General features: G+C 41.6%; 3 protein-coding genes across 7 annotated transcripts in view; all 3 read right to left on the minus strand.

Annotated features, from left to right (window-relative positions):
- LOC116670159 (probable palmitoyltransferase ZDHHC14) overlaps nt 1-6,346 on the minus strand; it is a 47,134-nt gene extending 40,788 nt beyond the window's left edge. The window contains exons 1-2 of one of the 5 annotated variants that reach the window (XM_032500547.1): nt 5,769-6,346; nt 4,829-5,123 (exon numbers count right to left, since the gene is read on the minus strand). In XM_032500547.1, the coding sequence (XP_032356438.1) occupies nt 4,829-5,070 (242 nt within the window). In that variant the 5' untranslated portion in view covers nt 5,071-5,123; nt 5,769-6,346. Of the gene's footprint in view, nt 1-4,828; nt 5,124-5,412; nt 5,661-5,768 lie in introns of those variants that run through there. The other 4 variants (XM_032500544.1, XM_032500548.1, XM_032500545.1 and 1 more) reach the window with 4 other exon arrangements.
- Nucleotides 1-24,189, minus strand: part of LOC116670158 (sodium-dependent lysophosphatidylcholine symporter 1-B) — a 223,924-nt gene that overhangs the window by 120,333 nt on the left and 79,402 nt on the right. The gene's annotated exons all lie outside the window — the stretch shown is intronic.
- Nucleotides 12,957-24,189, minus strand: part of LOC116670157 (AT-rich interactive domain-containing protein 1B) — a 176,624-nt gene continuing 165,391 nt past the window's right edge. Inside the window, exons 15-22 of the mRNA XM_032500541.1 lie at nt 22,175-22,316; nt 19,665-19,834; nt 18,685-18,817; nt 18,319-18,435; nt 18,106-18,181; nt 16,863-17,601; nt 16,379-16,509; nt 12,957-16,082 (exon numbers count right to left, since the gene is read on the minus strand). Coding sequence (XP_032356432.1) covers nt 14,271-16,082; nt 16,379-16,509; nt 16,863-17,601; nt 18,106-18,181; nt 18,319-18,435; nt 18,685-18,817; nt 19,665-19,834; nt 22,175-22,316 — 3,320 coding nt within the window. The 3' untranslated portion in view covers nt 12,957-14,270. The remainder of the gene's footprint in view (nt 16,083-16,378; nt 16,510-16,862; nt 17,602-18,105; nt 18,182-18,318; nt 18,436-18,684; nt 18,818-19,664; nt 19,835-22,174; nt 22,317-24,189) is intronic.

Consider the following 24,189-nt stretch of genomic DNA (forward strand, 5'->3'; position numbering starts at 1 on the left):
GTGTTAATGCCGTTAAACGCGATTAACTGACAGTACTAATCTGAACATGTTTAAAATCTGCTTACTGTTGTGTTAAAAATGCATTTGAAGCACTTGGCTTTGTGGCGTCTCCCTCTAAAGTCTCATTATTCATCTGCGCTACATGGAGAAGCTTTTTTAGCGTTGTCTTTTATTACATTTTGAGGGCAAGCAAGGGCATAGCATGGAGCTCATTTTAACTGTAGGCCAAGTCATTTGTCAATGAAACAACTGAACATGACACGCTTTTGATCAGACCACTACATGGAATCATGATTTCCAGCCACCTTTTGGACAGGTGCCACAGGGGACTGCAGTGGTCATTTGTGCATTTAAGAAATCTCCAAATCCATTAGCTTAACCTTCCAACACGTGCCGTGCTCTCAATTAATTCTGGCACAGAGAGTGGATGTGCTAGCATCCACTAGATTACAAGACTAGACAGGATCTTTATGGGATGATCTACATCACAGTTGTTAAACCAGCACAAATACTGTGGTATATAAAAGGTGAAAAGGCAAATAAGAATGTGTGGATTAAAAAGAGCGGGCAAAATAAACACCCTTAGTCGTGGTTAATGTACTGTCTATGACAGACCACATGGGAAAATAAACTCTGTAGCCATAACGCTTTCTTCATACCCATCTTTACCTTGTCTCCCTTTTCACAGCAAAGTTTAATCATGCTTGAAAAAAACTGCTGAGCTTTTAGTCAATCCTAATCGCCTACTTAAAGAGGTTTATGAAGGGGGCACAGATTCAGGCAACCTCTCTCTATCCTGATGATCCAAAATCATGACTAGTGCAAATGCAGATTGGGATTAGGCAGGTGCAAAATGGATGTGACCAGAGAGCAAGAATCCAACTACCCAATACATCCCATCATGAAAGAGGCTTGACTTGTAAAACTACATAATAAAACAATTTATAAACTGTTTCAACTGGATTATTCATTAAGCTTTCTTAGACATTTCCATGTTAAATGAATGCAAAATAGCAAATAGGAACCCATCTGTCTTCTTTATAAGCCTCTTCAAAACCATCTGATGGCACTTATGACAGGATCATTGTAGCAAACCACCTGCCAAAGTCGGTCACAATTTTCTAAGTCAAACCAGGATTTCTGCAAATCAATCTCTCAAACAGCCAAAAAGCAGCAAAGACAACTTCCTACAAATCAGTATTGCTGTAATTATTCTAGCCAAAAATGGATGACTTTAGAGGCTTTCCAAAACTTTTGCAATAAACTGCGGTAGTATTTAAAAAATACTGGCAAGCAGGAAAAAAGGTGATTGTTTAAAAAGAACTTGATGCGTAGAGTAAACAATATGTCCAATTGTTTTAGAGAAGAACTATTTATTTTGGCAGGTAAATGTGACTAAACATTCTTGTTGTACTCTGTGCACACAAAAAAATGTCCCTCTGAATTAAGCCTGTCAGACAGCCCACTTCCCAGGCAGATTTACCGAAGGACATAAATTAGATGTGACTAAACATGCAGGACACTTAAATCAAAGCCAAATCCAGTCTTCTATAACTGGCTGATAACAGGCTGTAGCCTACATACAGTATGCCAATATCAAGTCAATGTGCTGCCCTGATCTCCTTCTCACAAGTGACTTTAGTTTCAGTGGTTTTAATTGAAGAATACAAGCATTTTTACTTAGTTACGAGTGAAATGTCAATGTGCAATGATGTCATCACTTTAAGTATCAAAATGTTGCAGTTCAGTTTTGCAAGAAAGAAGATTATGATTCCCCTTTTACCAGTGAAAGAGCTGTGGCAACATTAGATGCTAATTTTTCTATCATATGTGACAAAGAAAATAAGCAAATCCTCACAATGAAACCTTCAATAATCAACACACATGTAGCCACTATTCACTGCTTCACCAGTGTCACAGCCCAATACCGATGACTAGTTCATTACTTCTTATGTTTTTGTCCACCTCAAATACAACTAAATCCAAAGTGTTCTCTTTGCCCAAAACTGTGGTTCTTAAGATCAATTTTCACATAAAAAAACAGCATAACAGAACACCACTTCAAACATCTGCCTGAGTGAACTTTTACAAGATACAAGGGAGAGAATGCAACACGTGCAACAGCAGCACACATGGACGTCTTGGGGGAGCCAACATCAGAATAATAAACAGCCCAAAGTCTGCCGGTCGCTAACAAGAGTTTATTGTGCATGGCTAAGGAGCCCTCAGACAGACAAAAAAAACAAGCAAAAGGAAATATGGAGATGTAGAAAGATCTATGGTAAACGTTCTGTGCATGGCTCCATCTTTAAACACTCGCCAACTGTTTACTTCTTCCGGTCAAACCAGAACTTTATCTTTAAACAGATACTGACAAGGTGTCACCATAACTCAGTCTAATTTGAAATACTATAATAAGATACAGAGGCAATTCAAAAGACAGAAGAAGCCTTTACAAAACTGAATGATGATATGTTCTCCACTATGCTGGCAATTGGCGAGTGGGGTTATAAAAACATCTAATCGAAATGCATTACAGTTAATGACAACAGAAGCCAATGTGCAGGTCTGCTGACCATCGCCCTGTCCGATAAATATCTCCTTTCAGCTGATGGTAGTAGAATGGGGGTAGACAGTGAGAGAGGAAAGCCAGTAGGACTCGGTCAGCCTGGGGGCAGCGGCAGTTGAAGCTGAAAAGTGAATTTGTGGTTGCATGGTGCTCCTGAAAATGTCCCCTGTAGTCACAACAAACAGAGGACAGTAAACTGGGCCCAGTTTCATTGACTGTTCACAGTGAAGAAAATAAAGCTATCTGAGGGGGGCGAGGTATCATCAGGAAGCATCTGGCATCCTCCATGTGGGTGCTGAAGAATATCCATAATGGACACTGCAGTACGTTTCCCTCCCATATAAATATTTTTATCCACCGTTTCATAGTAGAAAGGGTTGGAAGCTCTGGCCTGCAATACCCTCTTTCTAACAGTCTGCCCTTTGGTCATGGGTTATGTCTGTATCTTTTTTTTATTTTTTATGTCTGTATCTCTGCTGAGGTGACAATGTATTGAAAGATGAAGTGGTTCAGAGGTCACTGCTGATAGAAGTGTAGCATTGTGTCTGTGAAGGACTTCACACACAGGGCATTCAAAAAAGAAAACTGACAGTGGTATGGAATAGGACATACATGATCCCCCAAGTGACATCTTTAAATATCTTCTTTTGTCAGACCAACAGTCCAAAAGATATTCAAATTATAAGGAAATACAGAGAACAGCAGCAAATCCTCACATCAGAGAAGCTAAGACCAAGGACTGTTTATTGTTTTTGTTTAATAAATATGTAAAACAATTAGTCAAATGTCAAAATTATTGTGATTATTTTTCTGTCGATGAATTAATTAATCAATTAATTGTGTTAGCAATATCTAACATATCTCTAGAAAATGAACGCATATAGTGAATCCTTTCAAAATGTTCTAAATGATATGAGGACACGTTTTACACACAGACATCACAAAAAGTAACAGTTTTTTTAAATAGTAATAGTGCTTGTGTGCATACTAATCATGCATTCATCAACTAATCACTGTCCTTTGATTCACTCCTAGATCATTAAGAATATGCTATCTTCACAGTCCAGATACTGAACAGCAGCAAATAAACCACAGTACATATTTGCCTATTAAGCTTTCTCTGGCTCTGAAGCACTTTAGCCTGATAAAGACTGTCCGATTGAGAAACAAATCTCATGATGAAGCAGGATTCTTATCTAGTAACGATGGGGCTTCTAAAATGATTAGATGAAGGAGGGATTACTCTAATGAGGAGAGAAACAATGCACTCTCTCTCGTGGTACAAACTTCAGTGCTCATGTCTGTAGCCTACATGCTGTATCATGCACTTTGGTCCCAGTGGGCCAATCTAGGACATCCGGGATGAGGTGAAGATGAAGGGCTGGATGAGAGAGTGTGGAGAATGACAGTGTCTGTTGATTACAGGTTATTCTATGAGTGGGAGAAAGACAGAGGGCTCCTTTGGGGCTAATGGGGCTGTGATTAAGGGAGTACAAGTGGCACACATAGGCGGACTGACACAAAGTCTACTCTGTAAGTCATGGGTGACTGCTTTGAAACAGATGAGAATCAAAAAGTGTAAGATAAATCTTTACTACGTTACCATGCTGTCACTATAAAAGGTCAAATTACTGCACAATATACATAAAAAACCCCACCTGGCCATCTGGAGGAGCTACAGAACTGCAACCCTACAAGAGGATTCCGTAGCTTGGTCGAGGGTTAAATTAATGTTTGGTTTAAAGACAAGCCCTCGAGTTGGAGGGTACTCTCTAACTGCAAGGCTAGCGTGCAAAAACAACAATGGTAAATATGGAACAGAAGGCTGCCAGCCACTTTTCTTAAGAGACATAAGCCATGCAAGGGTAAGTATAAAGAATAAACAATTTAAAAGAGGAAATCCACACCAGAGTAGTTTCCATTAGCAGCAGCAGCAGCCCCTGGCAAACACACAGCTTTTTTTTTTTTAAATACTTTAATTTTGATTATATATATATATTTTACTTCTTAAAGAAAGAGAGGTCTGCCTAATCCGCAACCAGTTTGTTCTGACATCTCCTGAGACCTGAGGAGATCATGGGAAATACACCCAACCCAGAGAGATGCCAGTGACATAACTGACCTACATCTAAACTTTTTCTCTGACAGCTGAGCCCATGAAATAAAATCCCTAATCCACAATATCAATGTGGACATGTAAATAACAGATGAAAGCACAAAAAGACAGAACACACTTAGTCATCATACAGCAATACTTACTCAAAAGTAAAGAAAAGTCCACAAGTCACGAGAATGAGGACAAGGGTGAGGTAGAAAACCCCGGTCTGCTTGGCCATCATAATCCTTCCATTGCAGTAAAATTTATTCCGACCTGGGAAGGACTCCCACTTCCTCATCTTTTGGGTCCTTTTCTTGTAAGGGGTCTCCATTGGTGTGGAGCTACGAGTGCTTATCTGGCTGTACTCACACTCTCTCATGGACTCAGATACCCCGAGATGCATCAATTGCCTATTCGAATCTCCACAGCTTAATAAATCCCGGGGCAAATGTGCCTCTGTGGAGAGAATAAACCAGTTGAGTTTACAGACTAGAATCACAACTTTTCAGACAAATGCCTGGGTGAATGTGGGTGGATAGAAAGTTTGTTAAAAAGGTACAAGGAACACGTCCTATTATTAATAGCTAGGTACCACCTACACTACATCTGACGTTATGCAGCTAGCTTTTAAGAGACATCTAAGCTAGTGAATTCGGTAAAGCCACACAAAGTCAGTACAGCAAGTTTAGCTAATCGTTAGCTAAACGTGGCAAATAACTTCACTGGCAACAAACACGTACTATACCTTAACGTCAATAGCGCCTTTGTTAGCAAGCACCTGGTTAGCATTTTATAGCACCTCAATCTAAAATGCGGCTAAGGCTAACACGGCTAACAAGTTGATGAAATAACTGGTAAGTTAATGTTAGCACGTTGGCCAACTTTACATTTCAAAGCTAGTTCGCTGACCACCCACATGACTAGCTACACGCTGTGACTTGACTGTTGTATTATAACTTTCCCACTCAAGAAGAGCTCGAATGAAGCTTTGGGTGTGCACTTCGGCTGTCAGCCACATAACATAACAGATATCACGGCTGTGGTTTTTCTGCTCCGTCTGCTAAAGCGACATTTGAAGCGAAGGTGCCTTCGGTGCCTTACCGAAGGAAAGTGCTGGTCGTCGTGCTGGGGTGTTGTCACGTAGCTACTCCTTTCGTTATCCAGGTTTGTGGCGAGCCGAGGACAACGCGAAGAACACCATTTTTAGAAGTTTAAGGATAAAAAAAAAAAGAGTTTAAAATTGGCACCTCGTCGCCAATGAAGAACTAAACGCTAAAAAAGGGGAATCCAGAGAAAGAACGCACGACGGGGTGTTCCTAGACGAGCTTCAGCATCCTGACTGGCGGCGGTCGTTCAAAGAGACACTACGAGTCTTTGCCCACAACGCGAACCAATATAGCCAAATGCCCATGTGTCTCACAGCAACACGGCGAATAATCACCAGAAATCTTCACCATTCAGCCGCATTTTCGGACAAAAAGTTCCAGCATTCCCAAAGAAGCGTGGAGGCAGGCCAGTCGACAAACCTCTGTTCACATTGTGTCCTCCACACAGTGCTGCCACCCTCGCAAACAACAAACATCAACATGGGATCAGAGCAGCGCCAGCCAACCTGCTCCTCCCCCTCCAAGCGAGGCTGAAGTCACTAATGAGGAGGTGCAAAGGGAGGACGGGCGGTAAAAGGGGTTCCCAAATCGTGGTCCAGGGACTACCGGGCGTCCGTTAGGGGGTCCCTACTACCAGGGGCTTGTCCAGGGCCCGGGTGACACTTTGGTTTACCAGAGACCATCCTATTTCACTCCATATTTAGCCTCTTCTCTCTAAATTATATCCTGAGAAAAGTGGATTTTGAGGGATTTTGCTCCATAGAACACCATTCATATGGAACCAGAGTGGAACTGCAACAAGTTCAGAAGCCGGACGTTTCCAGAGAGTAGAAGTTCTCTGTGTTTACTGTAGTCAGAGCACCAATGCAGGCCTGCCATCAGGAATTATGGACACAGAACTTTTTCAAGTTGGGCCCCTCACCCAACCCAGTCCTGCACCATAGACCTTTGCATGCCCACCCCCTGAGCCTTGGGTAGGGGTCATGTGTACCAGACACTTAACTGAGACACCCACAACTAGAGTAATTTCCTGTAGGCCTATCTGTGTAATGTTGGTTTTGCCACTGTTATGCCTTTTAACCCTCCTGTTTTCCTTGGGTCAAATTTGATCTGTTTTTCAAAAAGTTTTTATATCAGAAATTGGGGTTTTCTTTTAACCAAATTGTCAAAAGAAAAAACTTGGAGTTTCACTGCAATGCTCTGCACAAGTAAAACAAACGATCAGTTCACTACTTTAAATGAATTTGTGTGTTTTGTTCAATAGCATAGCATTTGAAAAAAAAAAAATGAAAAAAAGAACTTTGAAAAAAAGCTTAAAAACAGGGGAAAAAAGCAGAAAGTGACATATAACATGGAAAAAAGTGACAAAAGAACATTGAAAAAAGTGACAAAAACGTCATTAAAAAATGAACAAAATGTTGAAAAAAAAGTTTTAATTTTACATTCTGACCCAGAAAAACAAAAAGTTGCATGGTTGACGGGAAGACAACACGAGGGTTAAGGAGAGCGGCAGGTCCTGAGTGGAGGCTATTTATTTCAAAGTAAACATGAACACAGATTATGACCAATCCCATAGTCACTATTGTAAATATTGGACCCATTTTTCACAAGCCACATATCTCCCAAACATTCTTACACTAAAATGTCACTTTTCAGATGGAAAAAATCAGGAGAAAATTAACCAAGATCTGGCGCTCTAAGACGCTCATAAGATCTGGATCAACTAACATTAACAAAAGCCACAGATAATAGATTTTCGTCATACTAAATACAAATTTTAGCTGTATAAGTATCAAATGTTATCAAAAAATATAAATGAATGGTGCAAATGTAACTTTTCATTCATCCACACTGCTTGCCACTCACAAACCAGGCCATGCCCACTTAGGAGTCAGGAAGTCTGTACCATTCATACCATTGGCGTGTCTTAAAATCTCTAAAAAATGATTAAAACACATCATTAAGACACAGCATTGCACCAAGTAAAATGTTCTTTTATAAACATGAATGTGGGCACGGTCATTTATTTTAAGTCCATTTCAACACATTGTCCTGGTAGAGTAAATCACTAGCATACCAATTCTGCGGCAGAAAATAATCCCTAACAAAAATACTGTTTACTGCTTTTTTCCTAAAATTATTTTAATAGATTTTAAGCCTTTAATAGATAGCTGACACAAGAGAGTTGACTGGAATTGAGGTCTATTCATGGCCGCCGCCTAGTTATGCCTATTTGAGTAATGTTTGCTAAAAACTACAGTGCCCAGCAGCTGTCTTAGAAAATTATAGAGCCGTTTTTTAATGAAATGATATGTTTAGGACTCGCTTTTAAAGATGGTTGTCCCAGTGGCCAGCGGCAGTACTGCAACAAAAATCCCTTGCCAACCAAAAAGGATTATTTTATGAATTACCATTATAACTGTGTCTGTAAAACAGTTGACAGGGCAACTCAAATTGCAGTAAAGGTAAACTAATTTTACTTGTGTTAAGGTTAGTCCTTTATTTTAGTGTGGAACTGCCCCTGATCCAAGGGGGTCCATATAAATATGAAAGATGGGTGATGTTTAAGATTTAAGTATGAGTCTTCAGTAATGTTCCCTGGAACACAGCAGGAACAACAAGCACAATTATCGCATGAATAAACAGGATTTAGAAAGATGATACAAATGACTGAAGACTGACAAATCAAATATTATCCGTGACAAAGAATCATTTCATAAATGGGGGCACGATTAGTCAAATAAACCCTTTTCCTACTGAAAACAGACATGCGGTGATGTCACCACACTGCTTGCACTCACCACTCGTGCCAAGCACAGCTCTCTGCTGATTTTCTTTGCAGCCCGCAATAGTACAGATGATTGCATCATCAGCCTACAGTTCCTTTGTCATCTGTCTTCCTCTTAACACCTACGCATTAGCAAGCACACACAAGTTCTGAAGTCACCCTAGCAGTCTGTCTCATTCACTCCCACAGCTGAACAATTATCCACTTTCAATTGAAAATAAGTCTGGCTTAATTTCACGTAATGTGACTGAGATGACTTAATTGGTCAGAATCAAGCAATTGTTCTCATTGTACTTTTATGTTCTGCATTTGTTGAATCAAAGTAGGATTTTGCAGTCAAAAATATTAAGTTTATCAGATTGGAACATAAACATCATCGCACATACAAACAAACACCATTACTTCATACACAGGGTTGGCTGACGATATAGCATTTCTCAGGACGTGGTCATGTACAGTGCAGTGCTGTGCGTTGTCCCTGTTAGTGTTATGCATCTGCAAACTGGCTGAGAGCATGATCGGGTGCTGCTGCCGGGCATGTGAAGCTATCAAGTGGCACATGTTTCACTTAATCTGTTGGAAAGCTGTGGATGTTTCAATGGTTGCCAATGACCTGTTAGCCCTCCAGACTAATTCTTTAACTGTGGGGCTCATTAAGCAATGTGATGACATATGGCTAAAGCTGTGTTCTTGTTGGGAAATGAGTGGACGTGAAAGGGCCTTTGAGTCCCAATCCAAGAACAACATGGGCCTGAATTACATCCTGCCAAGGACTCATCCAGGCCATATTGTCTTATTTAGAAAGCTGACAAGCGGACAGGGTGAAAGCACATAGTGACATCAAAGCCTCATCTAGAGGCGAATACTCTTTATAGCCACAATTATTGGACTTGGACTAATTTGGTAAACACACAGTTCACACCACACACCACACGTATATTGTAACACATCCACGGAAAGGTCAGAGCAGTCTCTTTTGTTTTTCAATGCTCATTCATCTACTTACGTTGGTGGTGAGAGGCAGCAGGGCAGGGTACCGAGGCCAGCGCTAGCCAATGACTGGCCGGGCTTCCTCTCAGCCACCACATCCATCCTGTTAGAGCTTGATGACTCAGCTTCTCAGAGGCACAGGAGCGTGGGAGGTTTTCTCATGTGGTTGGCTGCCTACGTGAAACGCATCCTCCATCACCAAAAAAGTAAAGCAAACCCACTTTCCAGCCAAACTCTAATTGATTGAAATGGAAAACACTCTTGAGTTACGTGGGTTCAGTCTGTTTGTAATGTGCAGGTGCATTCATGTAACAATAATACAGCTACATTTAAGATGCTAAGAGGTACCCAAAATCAAATGAATCAATTCTCCATTTCTGCTTTTGTTAAAAATCAATCAAGCTGTTAACCACCTCTCAGGCTGCTGTAATTACTTATAATGTGTCAGTAGATTTTTAATAAGATGAAGATGAGTGATGTACCTCTCTTAGCTAACAATTATTCTTTAAAACCCAACCTGTTCATCGCCTGTGTTGTCAGCTTCAGGAATTCTATTATCAAAGGCATCTTAAAATAGGACTTGATAATCTGCCCACATTTCCCCTGGCAAAGGAAATGAGGGAGAAATATTTCAAATTCCAACTCAAGAGGAAGTAACAAATCTGGGGACTCTTTTCAAAGACAACATAACTAGAAAGTAGGAGAATAGTGAAGAGTAACTAGTGCTACCAGGCTCAATATGATCCACAGTGACTATAGCCTCTGATGTTTTACACTTGATAATAAAATGGGTTGTTGACAGTTGGTTGAGTCTTTAATCAATTTTTTTCTATTTTTTATAAATCAATGCATAAAAATGCATTTACGTTAGAGGGAGTCTAGGACAGTGTAGTATAGAGATTGTCTTGTGTTAACGTGTGCAATCTATTGTCTCCATTTACACTCGCAAAAACGTACATGCCTTTATTGAAAGAGAACAACGTGAATATGAAATTAGAAGTGGGCTTTGTTTTGATACTGGGAAATACATAACTAGGGATTAGTAAAACAGACCAAATACCTAACATTGTGAATAAAGCCTCAGCAGGTAAAGGCCAAATATGATCTAGTCATGGGATTTCTTTGTTTAATTCTGAATCCAAAGTATAAAAAAAATCATCAATAAGAACATAACTAATTTAATAGATATGAGATAAATGTCCTTGTTTTCAAGAATGCCTAAATTCACTGAAGTGCATAAATAGCAGGTCAAAACTTACAATAGTTTATCATGCAGATATGTAATGTCTTGAGGACTCAATGCTCCTCTTCACATAGCCTTTGAATATTACACTCTAAGTAGACCTAGCCTGGAAATCCAGACCCAAATCTGAAAGATTAAGGGTCTGGCATCGAGTAATGAAAGTCACCCATCTCGAGGGGCGGCACCAAGCATCACTGCACGCAACTGGATAACACTACGACCAATCACAACAACACCCATATGCTTAGCTACCAGTGTCGTCACCTGTTTAGCTCGCCTCTGGCCCGCCTATATCAGATACACTGATGTGATCGGTTTGGCTCGGCTACAAGGGTATAGTTAATGAGCAGTATTACTCGCCGGAGTAACTCGTTGAGCAAATTGAGTTGAGGAGAAAAAATACAGACAATCATGCCTAATGTACTCTGACGATACAGTATGGTACTCAGGTTAGAACCCCCACCCCCCAGTTTTTGTGTGTAGTCTATTGTACGCAGTTTTAATCAATGGGGACTGGTAACAAGTATCCCTCATTCTTTTCTTTTACAAGAGCCCTCTTTAACATTTTTAGGTGATGTAACAAAAACACAAGTGCCTTAAGAGTTGGGTAGTATGAGGTTGGGAGGAGGAAGGGTACTTATCCCTGTACATGCTGAGAATGGTGGTGGAAAGGTTATTGACTTCTGTCTTAATGAGGGGATTACGAAAACTGATGCTCTTAGAGGAGCTGTTTAAATTGAGTGTGCTGTCCCATGAGTACTATGAGTACACGGTACTTAGTTTTTCATTGGACTCAGACCACAACATGGACTCATTGTTGTGATAGCAGTATCAGGTCACCAATAAATGGGTTAACCAATTCATTTTTACATTCCTTTTGACAACTGCCTATATCTTGTACCAAGAAGGAGAAAATAAGCATTAATTACCCTTATTTTAGAGTATTAGCATAGAGGGATTCAAAATGGTCACACAACAAACTGTCTGTCTGAGTAGCTGTAAGAGTGAGTTGATCCTGGACCCAATGAAACTGAAATTGACCTATTTGAAAATGTTAACCCCTACATGAATTATTTTCTTTCATCAAATGTGTATCCTTCTGTAGCTATCTGCTCAGTCTCACAGTGTAACTGAGGGGTGGGAGTTTCACAGTGCATATATAGTAAGAGAAGTTGCAAAATCCCTTTAGTCGTCCAAATGGCTTCATCTTTATCAGCAACTTGAATGATAATGCCGAATTTATCAGCGACTTGAATTATAATGCCAAATGATCTGTGTTTGATTGGGAAAGAACTAGTGTCTCATCTTCGGATTGACTGTCCTCCTATTCAAAATCATTTTATTTAATGATTTGTGAGCTAGAACAGCCACATATCACAGTCAGTAGAGTACATGGTTAACTATTTAGGGAGGACCTCACCTCCCATCACCTAAAATTATTTAAAATATTAATTTCAGAAGTATTTAACAGTTTTTTCCATGTGTTTTTTAAATTATTAAGAAATCCACAGAGTAATGCACACAGCCCATATTCAGAAACTATAGCTTTAAACGAGCCATCTGGACTTCTGTACGCTTGTGATATCACTATATTCTATGTAGAAAAGTGCTGCTACAGTCATTACCCAGCTGCAATGATGACACAGGGAGAGCAGATGCGAAAGACCCGAAAATGCGGACCAATCAGAGCAGACTGTTTTTTTTTTCAAGAGGGGTGCTTAAAAAGAAAGGCGCTGAAACAGAGGATTTCAGACAGAGGGTGAATACAGGTATATTCAGACAAACGGGCAAAAGTAATTTTTTAACATTAAAGCATTTAAACAGGTTCTTGTAGAAACCCAACATACAAAGTATGAACTTGAAAACTAGCATAACATTGGACTTTTAAAAAGTACATTGGATATTGTATTAAGTAATACAGCCAACTTGTAAATCTCCTGGTGATCATTAAAGATCCAATCCAAAACTGAGATTCATGGATGGGAAGCATTTTTTAATACCAAGAATGGAACTCAAGCAAACACTGTGATTAGATCAGGCCTAATTATCAGGTGTCCTCTGGACTGCAGCATTTCAGTCACTGTATCATTTCTTTGTTAGTCTGGATTATTGAACTACTGAACTGAATTATTTTAAATTATGTCAATAAAAGGCAGTCCATGTAAGCAGTTGATGTTTGTTTTATTGGCCTAAGATTGTCTGGACAGAATGCAACGTCTCCGGTGCTTAACAATGTTCATCGTACATTTATTTGTGACATGTGCAGCACAGAGTATAAATGTGTATACTGAATAAAAGAGAGACAAGGAGTCATACGAAAAAAGGCAAATTTTACAATGAGCTTTCAGGACATTTTGAAGGTTCTTTTCACACATATCTTGTAGAGTCGAAAATATGCCCATTGACATGAATGGAGGACAGTAACGAACAGAAAAGTGTTCGGTTTTCTCATGTAACCTCAACTAGATATCCTCTCACCCTGGCACTTGCACGTTTGATTACCAAAGCGATTGTTTTCTCAGCTATTATACAATGCATACAGGAATTTTTACATTGAAACACCAGTTACATCTGCCATGTTCAAATATTTGACCCCATTAACAAAATATGTATAATAACAATAACAAAGTTTACCAACAATAAAAGCATTTGTTATAATAGTCGAAGCGTCTCTTGCTATGCTTGACTGAGACTGAAAGAATCATGTGTGTCCATTGTACAACGGTTTATATACACAGTGATGAAAAAATACAGACATAACACAAGTGCTTAGGAAACACAAAGTTCATCTGTGAAAATTGTTGATAAATTAGACACTTATTTTAACAGATGCTCTTCTCTTACTGTATGTTGATTGGCTGGTTCAATGCTGCCTCCTCATGGCCTAAAGCACACACTGCAGGTGTCTTTAAAGAATCTTCTTCTTGTTCTCAAAAAGGGACAACTTGCTCTAGAGTCCTATTGCACAATTTATCTTCCAGCGATGGAGACATATACATTTCAATTTGAAAAGTTAGTGTTTTTTCCCCCCACAACTGTTGGCAAAAACAATTCAAACTACTGTACAGTGTCACATTTTAAATAAATACTCTCCATTAACAAAATGTTGATGAGTATATTAGCATTTATAAAACTGAAAAACATCTCCACAACTCATCGACCCAAAAGGAACCACATAATTCAGCACCAACATCTGGTGGCAGCTTTGGCTGAGAAAGTAAACAAACAAAAACAAATGCCAAACAAAGGTAGCAATCCAACACCAGCAGGTATTAAATATTTGTATTAAAATGAGCTTTTAAATCCCAAACCCACTTTTCCAACAGGGCCCAAGAGCTTTACATATAGAGATATTTTTTATGTGGATATTTATTAAAAAAAAAAAAATTCTGTCATTTTGATAAATAAAAATAGAAAACCACAAAAGTATTGTGTACGCCTTAACATCTGCCGTGTGAGTCCTGCCTCTCCTCTTGTCATAATTTCCCTAAGTGAAAGAGAACTTGGCAAATAATAGCTGCCACCCCCGCGTTGAGCACAGAGGAAATGGAGATGTCTAATAATCTGCTTTCATACAGCACAAAATCTGTCTTGTTTTCCTCCACTTTAGCCATAGCCAACAAGCCTTTAGCTGCTCTGCACATCATGTTTATGCTAGGTGGATCCATAGGGGGGTGCCCCATGTGCAACAAGCTGTGAGGGTTCTGCTGGTACTGTGCCATGCTAACACCATCCTCCAAGAAGCCTACCACATTACCCACGCTGCCCTTCTGCATGGCTATGGCACGTGCCGCTGTGGGGTCTCCTTGTGCCAGGTGGGAGAGAACAGCCACTGCCATCTCCCTGTACACCTGGGCCTTCCTCTGACCCACGAAGCGGACCAAGACGGTGAAGAGTTTCTCCTGTCGGCTGAAAGGCGGCGTTGCTAGCAGGAGGTCAACGTTGCCGCCCTGGATACTCAGCTTGCAGAGGCACTCCAGCACCAGCCTCTGTGGAGTGAGCTGGGAGTAGGGTGCTATTGATGGGAAGGGGTCTTGGGCTTCAGCTGAAGGGCATACCATCCAGTGGAGAAGGCCATCCAAGATGGGGAGGCAGATAGTGTCTGGATAGGTGGAGAGATCCAGCTGACCCGAAATGTTGGCCAGAGTGACCATAGCATTCTCCCTGAGCAGACTCAGACACTCCCACCACCACTCCTCTTTGCTACTCGACAGGCCCTGCTCCTGCTGTTCGTCTCTCTGGTAGCTAGGGGGCCATCTGTTCCTCTCTGGGTGCTGGTGGTGCAGCAGGAGCAGCCTGCCCAGAAGAAGAACCAGTGCAGGATGACGTGACATATCCAAGTCATTCCCGGGGATAAAGGACAGGCTTCGGACGATGTTGGAGACGCAGAGGCACCGCTTGGCCAGTGAGTCCTGCCAGGGAGAGGACGTGGAGAGGGGAGCTTCATCCAGGCAGCGAGGCTCGTCCTCCAGCAAGGTGATGTAGTCCTGCTCCCCATCATGATGCACCCTGAAGGGGTAGGATGGCAAGGAGCGTGCAGGATGGGCGTAAGAAAGGGCGTCAACCCGAGCACACAGGACATCATCAATAGTAGCAGTGATATGTTTCAGTGGTTGTTTCTTCCCATCGTCCAGCTTGTTTTCCTCTTTGTTTTCTTTTCTTGTCTTTTCATCTGCCCTGGCAGGTGGTTCACTCCGGGGTTCAAATTGTGTTTGAATGTGTGCGGTGGAATCACCTCCGCCAGCCTGCCAGTGTAGCAGCCCGCTGGTGAACTCAGTGACATAACCCAAGTGCTCTGTCATGTCTTCTTTTTGGACAATCTTGATAGGGAGCTTATCATATTTACTGGCTTGTTTAGGTTTAGGTTCTTGCTCTGCAACAGGGTTGTCAACACATTCCGTTTTAGTCTCTGCTCCTTTTTCACCCTCTTCTTCTTTTCCCTCTTTTTCTCTGTCCTCTTCATTCTTGACTTCCTTGATGCTTACCTCAGACTCCTCCTCCTCGCCGTTCACCTCAGTTGACTCTGGTACTGCAGTGACTGGTAGAGCTTCCTCCACGATGCCTCCCGCTTGCTCCACCGGCGTCTCTGCTGCCGGAGCTGACTCAGGTTCAGGTTGGGCAGTATAGTCTGTTTCTTGGTCAGGAATGGCTTCTTCTTTCTGATCAGCAGCAGGGTCCAAAAGTCTTTTCTCTTTCACAGTCCCCACCTCAAACTCTTCAAGGATGCCAAAGATTTCAATCAGGTAACGGCGGAAGTACTCCACAATCAGCTCAAGGAATCCAGGCAACTGGTCAGACAAAGATACAATGAATGTCAACAAATTAAGGAGAAGGAAATCTAATTCTAATCACTTTTTCCAAATACTCATAATATCTTGAATCCTTTGGACTACATAATGACAATAAATAATTTCCCCTTACTGATTTTTTATTAGAACTTTGCTACAATAGAAAAGGTTAATCTGGAAGATCAGGTTTAAAGAGACAGTCCGTATTGTCATACTGTCACAGCGTGTACTCCAGTGGGTTAAATTAATCTGTTCTGTCAGTCAGCAGTGAGGTGTAGTGATGAAATTGGTTTTACCTGGGAGAGGTTAAAGGAGCCCACAGTGCTGTCATCGTACAGCAGGATGTTGATGGTGTCTAGAGCCCATGTGCTCTCTGCCAGCAGGCCAGACTTCAGAGACATCATCACGCGCCAGGCCTCAGGCGTTCCTGGGGTTTAAACAGCGGGATTTTTGGTTCCAAGGAGAAAAGAAAAACAGTGATTAGACATGGTCCAAATGATAAAAAAGGACACAGAACAGAGTAGATCATTGTAAATCCTTTCATAAAATGTATCTCATGTTGTGCTAGTAGCTGAAAATTAGGTTTAGCTGTTCATTGAAGGCAAAAATAAAATGGTGTTTATTAGAGCATGAAAATACTGAAATCCACTACTTTTTGAGCTAAATGCACAACTAGAATTAAACAATTGACAATGCATCTTCCAAAGACCCTTACCAACCTATCCACCTTATAGGCTTATTCAAAATAGTAATTCACAAAATAATGGGACTCCATCTCACCAGTGTCCTTGGATGTGAGCTTGCGACGGGGCTTGAGAATCGGCATGGTGGCCTCAACTGATCCTGGTGGGTAGTTGAGGTCCCGCCTCAGGTTGGGAGGGAAGTGACCAAGGGGTCCACTGCCCTGTGAGCCCATCAAGGTCATCCCAGGTTTAGGCATCTTCATGGGTGACATGAATGCTGCTTTGCTGGGTGACATCCGAGAGTCCATGGAGCGCTGGAAGGCCCCTGGGCTGGGTGCTCTGGGCAGGTGGTTGGCCATTGATGGAGAGTTGCAATAAGAAGATGGCTGGCGTGAGGACAGGGGAGCCATTCCGCCTGATGACGACATGTAGGGAGACTGACGGTGCCACTGCTCCTGCCCGGGCCGCCCGTCCATGTCATCTCTACCCATTGAGCCATAAGGTGGCATTTGTGACGGTGGTCCCTGTCTGTTGGGGTAGGAATAGCCGAGATCTGTCCTGGATGGCCACATGTTGGGGCCATCGGTCGCGTGGTTAGGCGTGGGTCCCCCACCCATCATACTGTGCTGGCTCTGACCTGAGGGGGCCATGCGTTCACGGGGGTACGGGTAGGGGAACTGTCCCTGGATGGGTCTGTGTTCAGGGCCTGAGTACCCACCACCATAGTGGTTGTATATGTCTGGCTGCTGGTTAGCGTACTGCATGGCATACATGTCGCTCTCGTGTCTCTTGGGCGGGGGGCCGTACATGCCGTCCATGGGCCGTTTGTAGCCCTGCTGAAGCAATGGTGTAGATAGTTAGTAAAACCACACAGCCATGGAGAATCTATTCTCTTAATTTCACTGATGATTATTTCTTTATACACTACATTATCGGTAGACGATGTGTGGACATTTTCTGTTCAAAATAGGTTTAAAAGGAGCTGTATTTGAAATACTGGAGACAAAAAAACAGCCGGCTGGGATTGCCTCCACACTTGACCGTTCCGCAGCACGTGAAATATCTACGTATTTTCACAGCCACATGCAACAGAGAAGATCGGATTACAACACACACATAGGTAGTCTTGACTTCATTCTCTGCTCAGTACACCATTACTCCACTATATCTTTACATAGCAAATAGTTATTTGCTGCTGTTCTGTATGTAGAGTCTCTTTTAGCCTTTAAATGTTTTTTTCTGCTGTAATATACCGTGTTCCTTCCATAAAGGAAGTCAAAGTAAGCAGTGTACAACTATTGTGTTTCTAGTACATCTTACAAGTGAGCTCTCTCTCTCACCTGTTGCTGTGGGTACATTCCAGATGGATGCATCCCATATGGCATGCTGGGATACTGCTGACTGTAGCCATCGTGTCTGAAACAGAACGGAGGGGGGAGGAAGACTACATTACTCTCCGCTTAAAAAATGAGTAGCAAAGTTATATGAATACATTTCATTTTGCTATTGCTGCAAGTGTACTCTAGTACACTACAACACACATAGATGCTGACCTCTGCTGTGAAGGGTATCTACTGGGAGAGTACATGCTGCCCTCACTGTTAGAAGGTCCCATGTTCTGACTTCCAGGGGGACCCATGTTCCCCTCCATCCCCATGACATGGTCCGGTCTGAGGATCAGACAACAGGAAAGTCTTCATGCTTCTATCAATACATCACTGATATACATTTTTTTTGTTAACATACTGTATGTATTTAAATATCCCAAACTCTGCTGGTGAATATCCTCTGTGCTAACCATAACAGGCAGGCACTGTACATACCATAAAAAAATACTACAGTAGACCTTAGGGATAATGTTAGGGAAATAATGAGATACTACAGGTTCACCACCCTCTTCTACTGATTTGTGGGCCTACCTCCTGTCGTAGCCTGGTCCGTATGGATACTGCGGCCGTTGGCTCATGCTCAAGGCTGAAGGAGGTCGACCATACATGTCCTGCATGCCACCACCAGGCATCTGGCCTGGCATGTAGGGATCAGCTCCTGCCACTGTTAATGGAGGAAAGCAAATGAGGTAAATGAATCTCAGATGATTGTACAGTATATAATATTGATAGAATCTAGACAACACAAACAAAACGTATATCTATGATTGTCCTGCAAACATACAACAGAGGCTAATATTTCCTTTTATATGCATGAACTACATTTTCTGCTATCCACCAGGTGGCAGCATTCCTCTATGAATATTCACCACTTCCCATGATTAAACCAATTGTTCTGAGGCTGCAACTGTTGTGATGCAGCTAACATCCACCATATTATTCATTCAGAGGAGCCGCCGTGCTTTCCAAAACCACTGTTTGTTCTGAAAACTAAACCGCATTAGTTGGTCAAAACAGGTGCTTCTCAGCAGGATGGAAAAGATGAAAGGTTGAAAATGAACAGGATGAAAAGGGTGAACAAAGTTAGGATGAGCTACAAGAACATCACACAAGCTGGTGTGTTTTTGCTAAAGGGATGTGTGGCGTAACAAACAGCTCTCATCTCCTTTCATAGTTCTAGTAGTAAAACTCACACACACACGTCTGTCCTGACTAGACAATGAATTAGACAAAAGAAACAGACAGAAGAACAATAGCTTTAGGATACATGAGTCATTTTGACAAAGTGCCATGTAACTTTAAATTAAGTTTTAAGATGAAGTTTTAAATTGACATATCCTCATTTAGAGTTTACATGAAAATATGAAATACTTGATTCAAATGTTTTACTCGCTGCAAAAAAAAACCCTGTTAATTCACGTACTAGGTCTCAAAATATTGTTAAAATTGGGGAAACAGGTTTATGGCTTGGTGTTTGGACAAAAGGTTTTCACAGCGTGTGCCTCACTCACTTTTCCTCATCCCAGCGAAGGGGTCCTTGGCGTCATACTGCATCCTCATCATCATGTCAGGCATACCGAGGCCCTGCTGGTAAGGAGCTGAGGGGGGCAGAGAGGTAGCACGCTTTTGGAAGGCCGGGTCGCTCACCTCCGAGAAGGGGTCCTGTACGCTCACACTGCTCCTGGAAGAAGTGAGGAGGGAGGAACAGGGAGGAGAGAGACGGAAGAAGGTGGAATCTATATGAGTGAGGTGGAGACCAAGGATTGCCCACACTGAAAATATGGACATGATGTGTGCTGCTCCCAGTTCTATGCTTTTATTTTTGAGATATAATAATGTTTTTTTTTTTTTAAATAATTAATGTTTCATTTTGATATACGAAATACTTCATATATTACATTAAGTACTTAAGTTGAGGTAAAGAAGTATTAGCAGCAAAATGCATTTAAAGTGGAGTGCCATTCTGCTAAACCCCAAGGAATCCTCTCACAAGATTATGTCTAGATTAGTACAATCCAAAATTCCAAATAGGGCTTGTCGGACTCTTGCAAAACTGCGTAGGGTGGGGATAGGGTGGGGCTAAGAAAGGACCCATCAGGCTGGAGATGTGGGCATGACCCAGGCACCCTGATTAATTTGTTATGGCCCTGCCCAAAGCTCAGAGGTGGTGGACAACAAATCATAAGAATATTAAACTTAACCATGGGTCAGGACATTCCTTTTCTACTGAGCCCATATTTACTGGGGACGCAAATTCTTAAACCCTAAACAAGTTGGATCCATGCAGTCATCATGCTGGGCCAAAAGATCCTTATTAGAGAATAGAAATGGGTGGAACGTCCTCCATCCAGTTTATGGTTCACTTAATTAAGTATAGTGGCGGCCTATGAAGAGTTGACATAAAGGATGGTAAACGGGCTAGACCTGTACCGCGCAAAAAGGGAAATAGATATATGTATATATCTATATATATCTATATATATCTATATATATATATAGATACATATACACACACACACACACACACACACACACACACACACACACATACATACATGTATGTATATTTTTTAGGAGTGCTTTTTCCCTTTATTTCAGAGTGACAGTGGATAGACAGGAAAGGTGGGATGAGAGAGATGGGGTATGACACGCAGCAAAGGACCGCAGGTTGGATTAGAAACCCCGGCTGCTGCAAAGGCCTAAAAGGGGCGCACATTCTTAATGGGTGAGCTAGAGGTCGCCCCAAAAAAGGAAAAAATATTGATCTTATTCCAGGGCCTACAAAACAACTAACTGTCTAGGGTGAAAAGTTGTAACCACCATGTGAGTATTTTGAACGTACTAAGCTTGACTCATATTGATGTGTTGATGTAGGCCTTCAACCCCTGTAATTGGATGGTGACATGCAAGCATGTGAACCGTAGACAACTAAACACTATAATGCAGTGTGTGTGTATGTGTGTGTGTGTGTGTGTGTGTGTGTGTGTGTGTGTGTGTGTGTATCTATATATCTTTCTTTGTATATATATTTTGTTACCTTTCTTTCTTATGTAAACAAGAAACAACAATAATGTTGGTCATAAAAAACACTGTCAGTGTGATATTATATGGTAAAAGTAAAGTTAATTTTAACAGTAAATACTGTTAAACAGTGTAATTATAACAATGCATCGTCTTTTAATAACTGAAAATGTATGTATAAACTTGTACTGACAGTTAACTAGTAATAATAACTGTTGAATACATGTAGTGGAGTAAAAAAGTATAAAGTAAAGTACAAGCACCTCAAAAACTTAGTAAAGTAAGTAAATGTACTTAGTTACTTTCCACCACTGTTTTATTTGTGTTATGCACATAATGTACACATGCCCTGCCAACATGAGCTTATATTACTGTGCAGCAAGTATCCCATTGCAATCGTGAAACAACACTTAGAATGCAATGTTGCACACATAATATCACAAACAAAGCATACAAAGAACATTGTTTACTCTCCCAGGCTCCAAATAAACTTGGCCACAAAAAGGCTCTCATCCTTTATAATCAAACAACAAGAAATCAGCAGAGATGAGGGACATTTTACAAAAAAAAAGCCTTAAATTATCATATAAAGACCAACAAACCATAATATGCACTTTGTCTTCAATCTCACCTAAATCATTTTAAAAACTGTGTTATATGGATAATGGTGTATATGAATGTGACGGTGCACATAATGATCTTTGTCTTTTAGTTAAATCCTGCTTCACTATACTAGTTCACAATTTAGGTTTATACCATACATCAACAGACAAAGCTTGTTCCTACATCAGGAACTGAGTGCTGCACACACTGCAAGTTGTTTTGCAAAATCCAGTAAAATTGATCATAGAAAATAAAGTACTACTGTGGCAGGAGTGGAGGCAGTAACAATATGAATATATGTGGTAATAGTAGTACAGCAGTAGTAAAAGCAACAGCATCACACAGAGCAGTAGCAGTACTGCAATAGTAGTGTTAGTGCAGTATGTTTGTGTGGTACCTGTTGGGGGGCAGTGGTGTGACCTGTCCCAGAGGGGGGGTGGCAGGCGTTGGGGGTTTCAGATCCCCTGCTGCCTCCGCTGTAGAGCTGCTGCCAGAGGACTGGGGCGTCTGTGGGCCTTGAAGGGAGCCGCCTGAATTAGCTGGAAGACACAAGTAGCCTTTTCAATATCATTATAGCTAGACGACTGATAAAATTCACAGTAAAACACATTCAGACTGAGGGGCTCCCCCATGTCTTCAGATATGATCTTGGAGCTGGTTGGAATTAGAGCGGCCATGGTGGGCTTTTCGTTGTAGCAAAGTTGGAGTTAAGGCCAAAAGCACTAACAATGTTAACCTACATGAGAATTAAGCTTGTTATAACAGATTGTAACAGCCTACATGAGGGCAGAGAAGATGAGTACAAAGGGACTACCTAAGAGGTACCAGCGGAGGAAGAGGAGAAGGTAAAGGAGGCAGGAAAAGAGGACGCAGCAAAGACAAGGGAAGGACTTCTCTGCCCATGTGTGTGGTTACAGCACAGCTCTTTATGTGGAAGCCATTTGAAGATTGTTTAGTTGGCTTGTCTGTTCATGTAGAGGCTGGGGGGCACAGATGTATTTAAAAAAAAAAAAATTGTATTAATTTTTGGGGTATTTTTCCCTTTCTTTTAGAGTGACAGTGGATAGACAGGAAAGATGGAAGAGAGATGGGGGGGTGACACGCAGCAAAGGGACGCAGGTCAGATTCGAACCCGGGCCGCTGCAGGACTCCGCCTACATGGGGCACACACTCTTACTGGGTGAGCTAGAGGCCACCCCGGGTACAGGTGTATTTGAAGAAAATATAGTGCATATATCTACCATCAGTGGGTAAAATCTAATTATGTGCAAGCTATCCCCTAAAAATAATAGCATACCCTAAAAATATGAGTGAGTAGCTTGTAAAAGCATGTGCTTGTGACCTCCTCCTAGAAAAAAAATACATCCTCTCACACAGAGTCTCCAACTGGAGATAAAATTAGGTTAGTATGCTCTCTTGTTATGACACCATAGTTCTTTGAATTTTTCAGTTCAGATGACTGTATAAGAGTGCCATGCAACAAGAGCCCAACACACAAAGAACCCCCAACCAGATAAAACCAAGGAATACAAATTCCCAAAAGCAGGTTTAATGGAAAATGTGGACCGTTCCACCTAAAAGATGACAAAGACGGAAAAAGAGAAAATATAAAAGTGGCCTAATGAGCGTTTAGTGTAAGAAGAATTTCTCTGGAACAGCCTCAGTGGCCTTTCCCTGCACTGCACGTTACAATAGGGAAAAAAAGAAAAGGAAGACTTAAGCTTTAAAAATTCATGCTAATTCTGAATTATTCAATGATACCCCCTGCCTCTACATCATAGGAGATGGAGAGAAGCAGAAGGAGAGAGAGAGACACACAGGGAGAGATGTTATCCCATGATGATGAGCAGAGGTAGGAGAGAGGGCAAGTAAGGGGCAGCAAGCGTTAGGGATTCTTCACTTCCCGGGATATGGCCGCTTCAGACGAACACAAACGTGCACACACACGAAGAAGTGCAAACAATGGTTGGGTTAGCCAAGGTTAAGAGGTTTATCATTCTTCAAGAGCAGGCGGGTAGCCAGACAGATACATAATACCAAGCAGTGGGGTTTTAAAGATGGAGGGGGTGGAGGAAAGCATGAACTCAAATGCCCTCTGCTCCACATTTAGAGGGAGAAAAGAATTACGATGAGGGGGAAAAAATGTGTGCAAGACACATGTGGCTAACATTTGATGTGTGTGCGCCAACGAGAGCTGTGTGTGTGCGTGTGTGTGTGTGTGTATGTCAGCGGGTGACATAATCCAGAGAGGTGGAAGTGGTTAAGGGGAGGGGGGGAGAGAAACTCAGTCAGCCAAGCCAGTTTTGTGAATGAAAGGTGATGGCGAGGTCGAGTTTGTTTACGTTTTACATTCCAGTCCTCATTAATCACTCACTCCCCACCTCCCCAACACACACACACACACACACACAC

Source organism: Etheostoma spectabile, chromosome 20 (genome assembly GCF_008692095.1).
Source record: "Etheostoma spectabile isolate EspeVRDwgs_2016 chromosome 20, UIUC_Espe_1.0, whole genome shotgun sequence".
Classification (NCBI taxonomy): domain Eukaryota; kingdom Metazoa; phylum Chordata; class Actinopteri; order Perciformes; family Percidae; genus Etheostoma; species Etheostoma spectabile.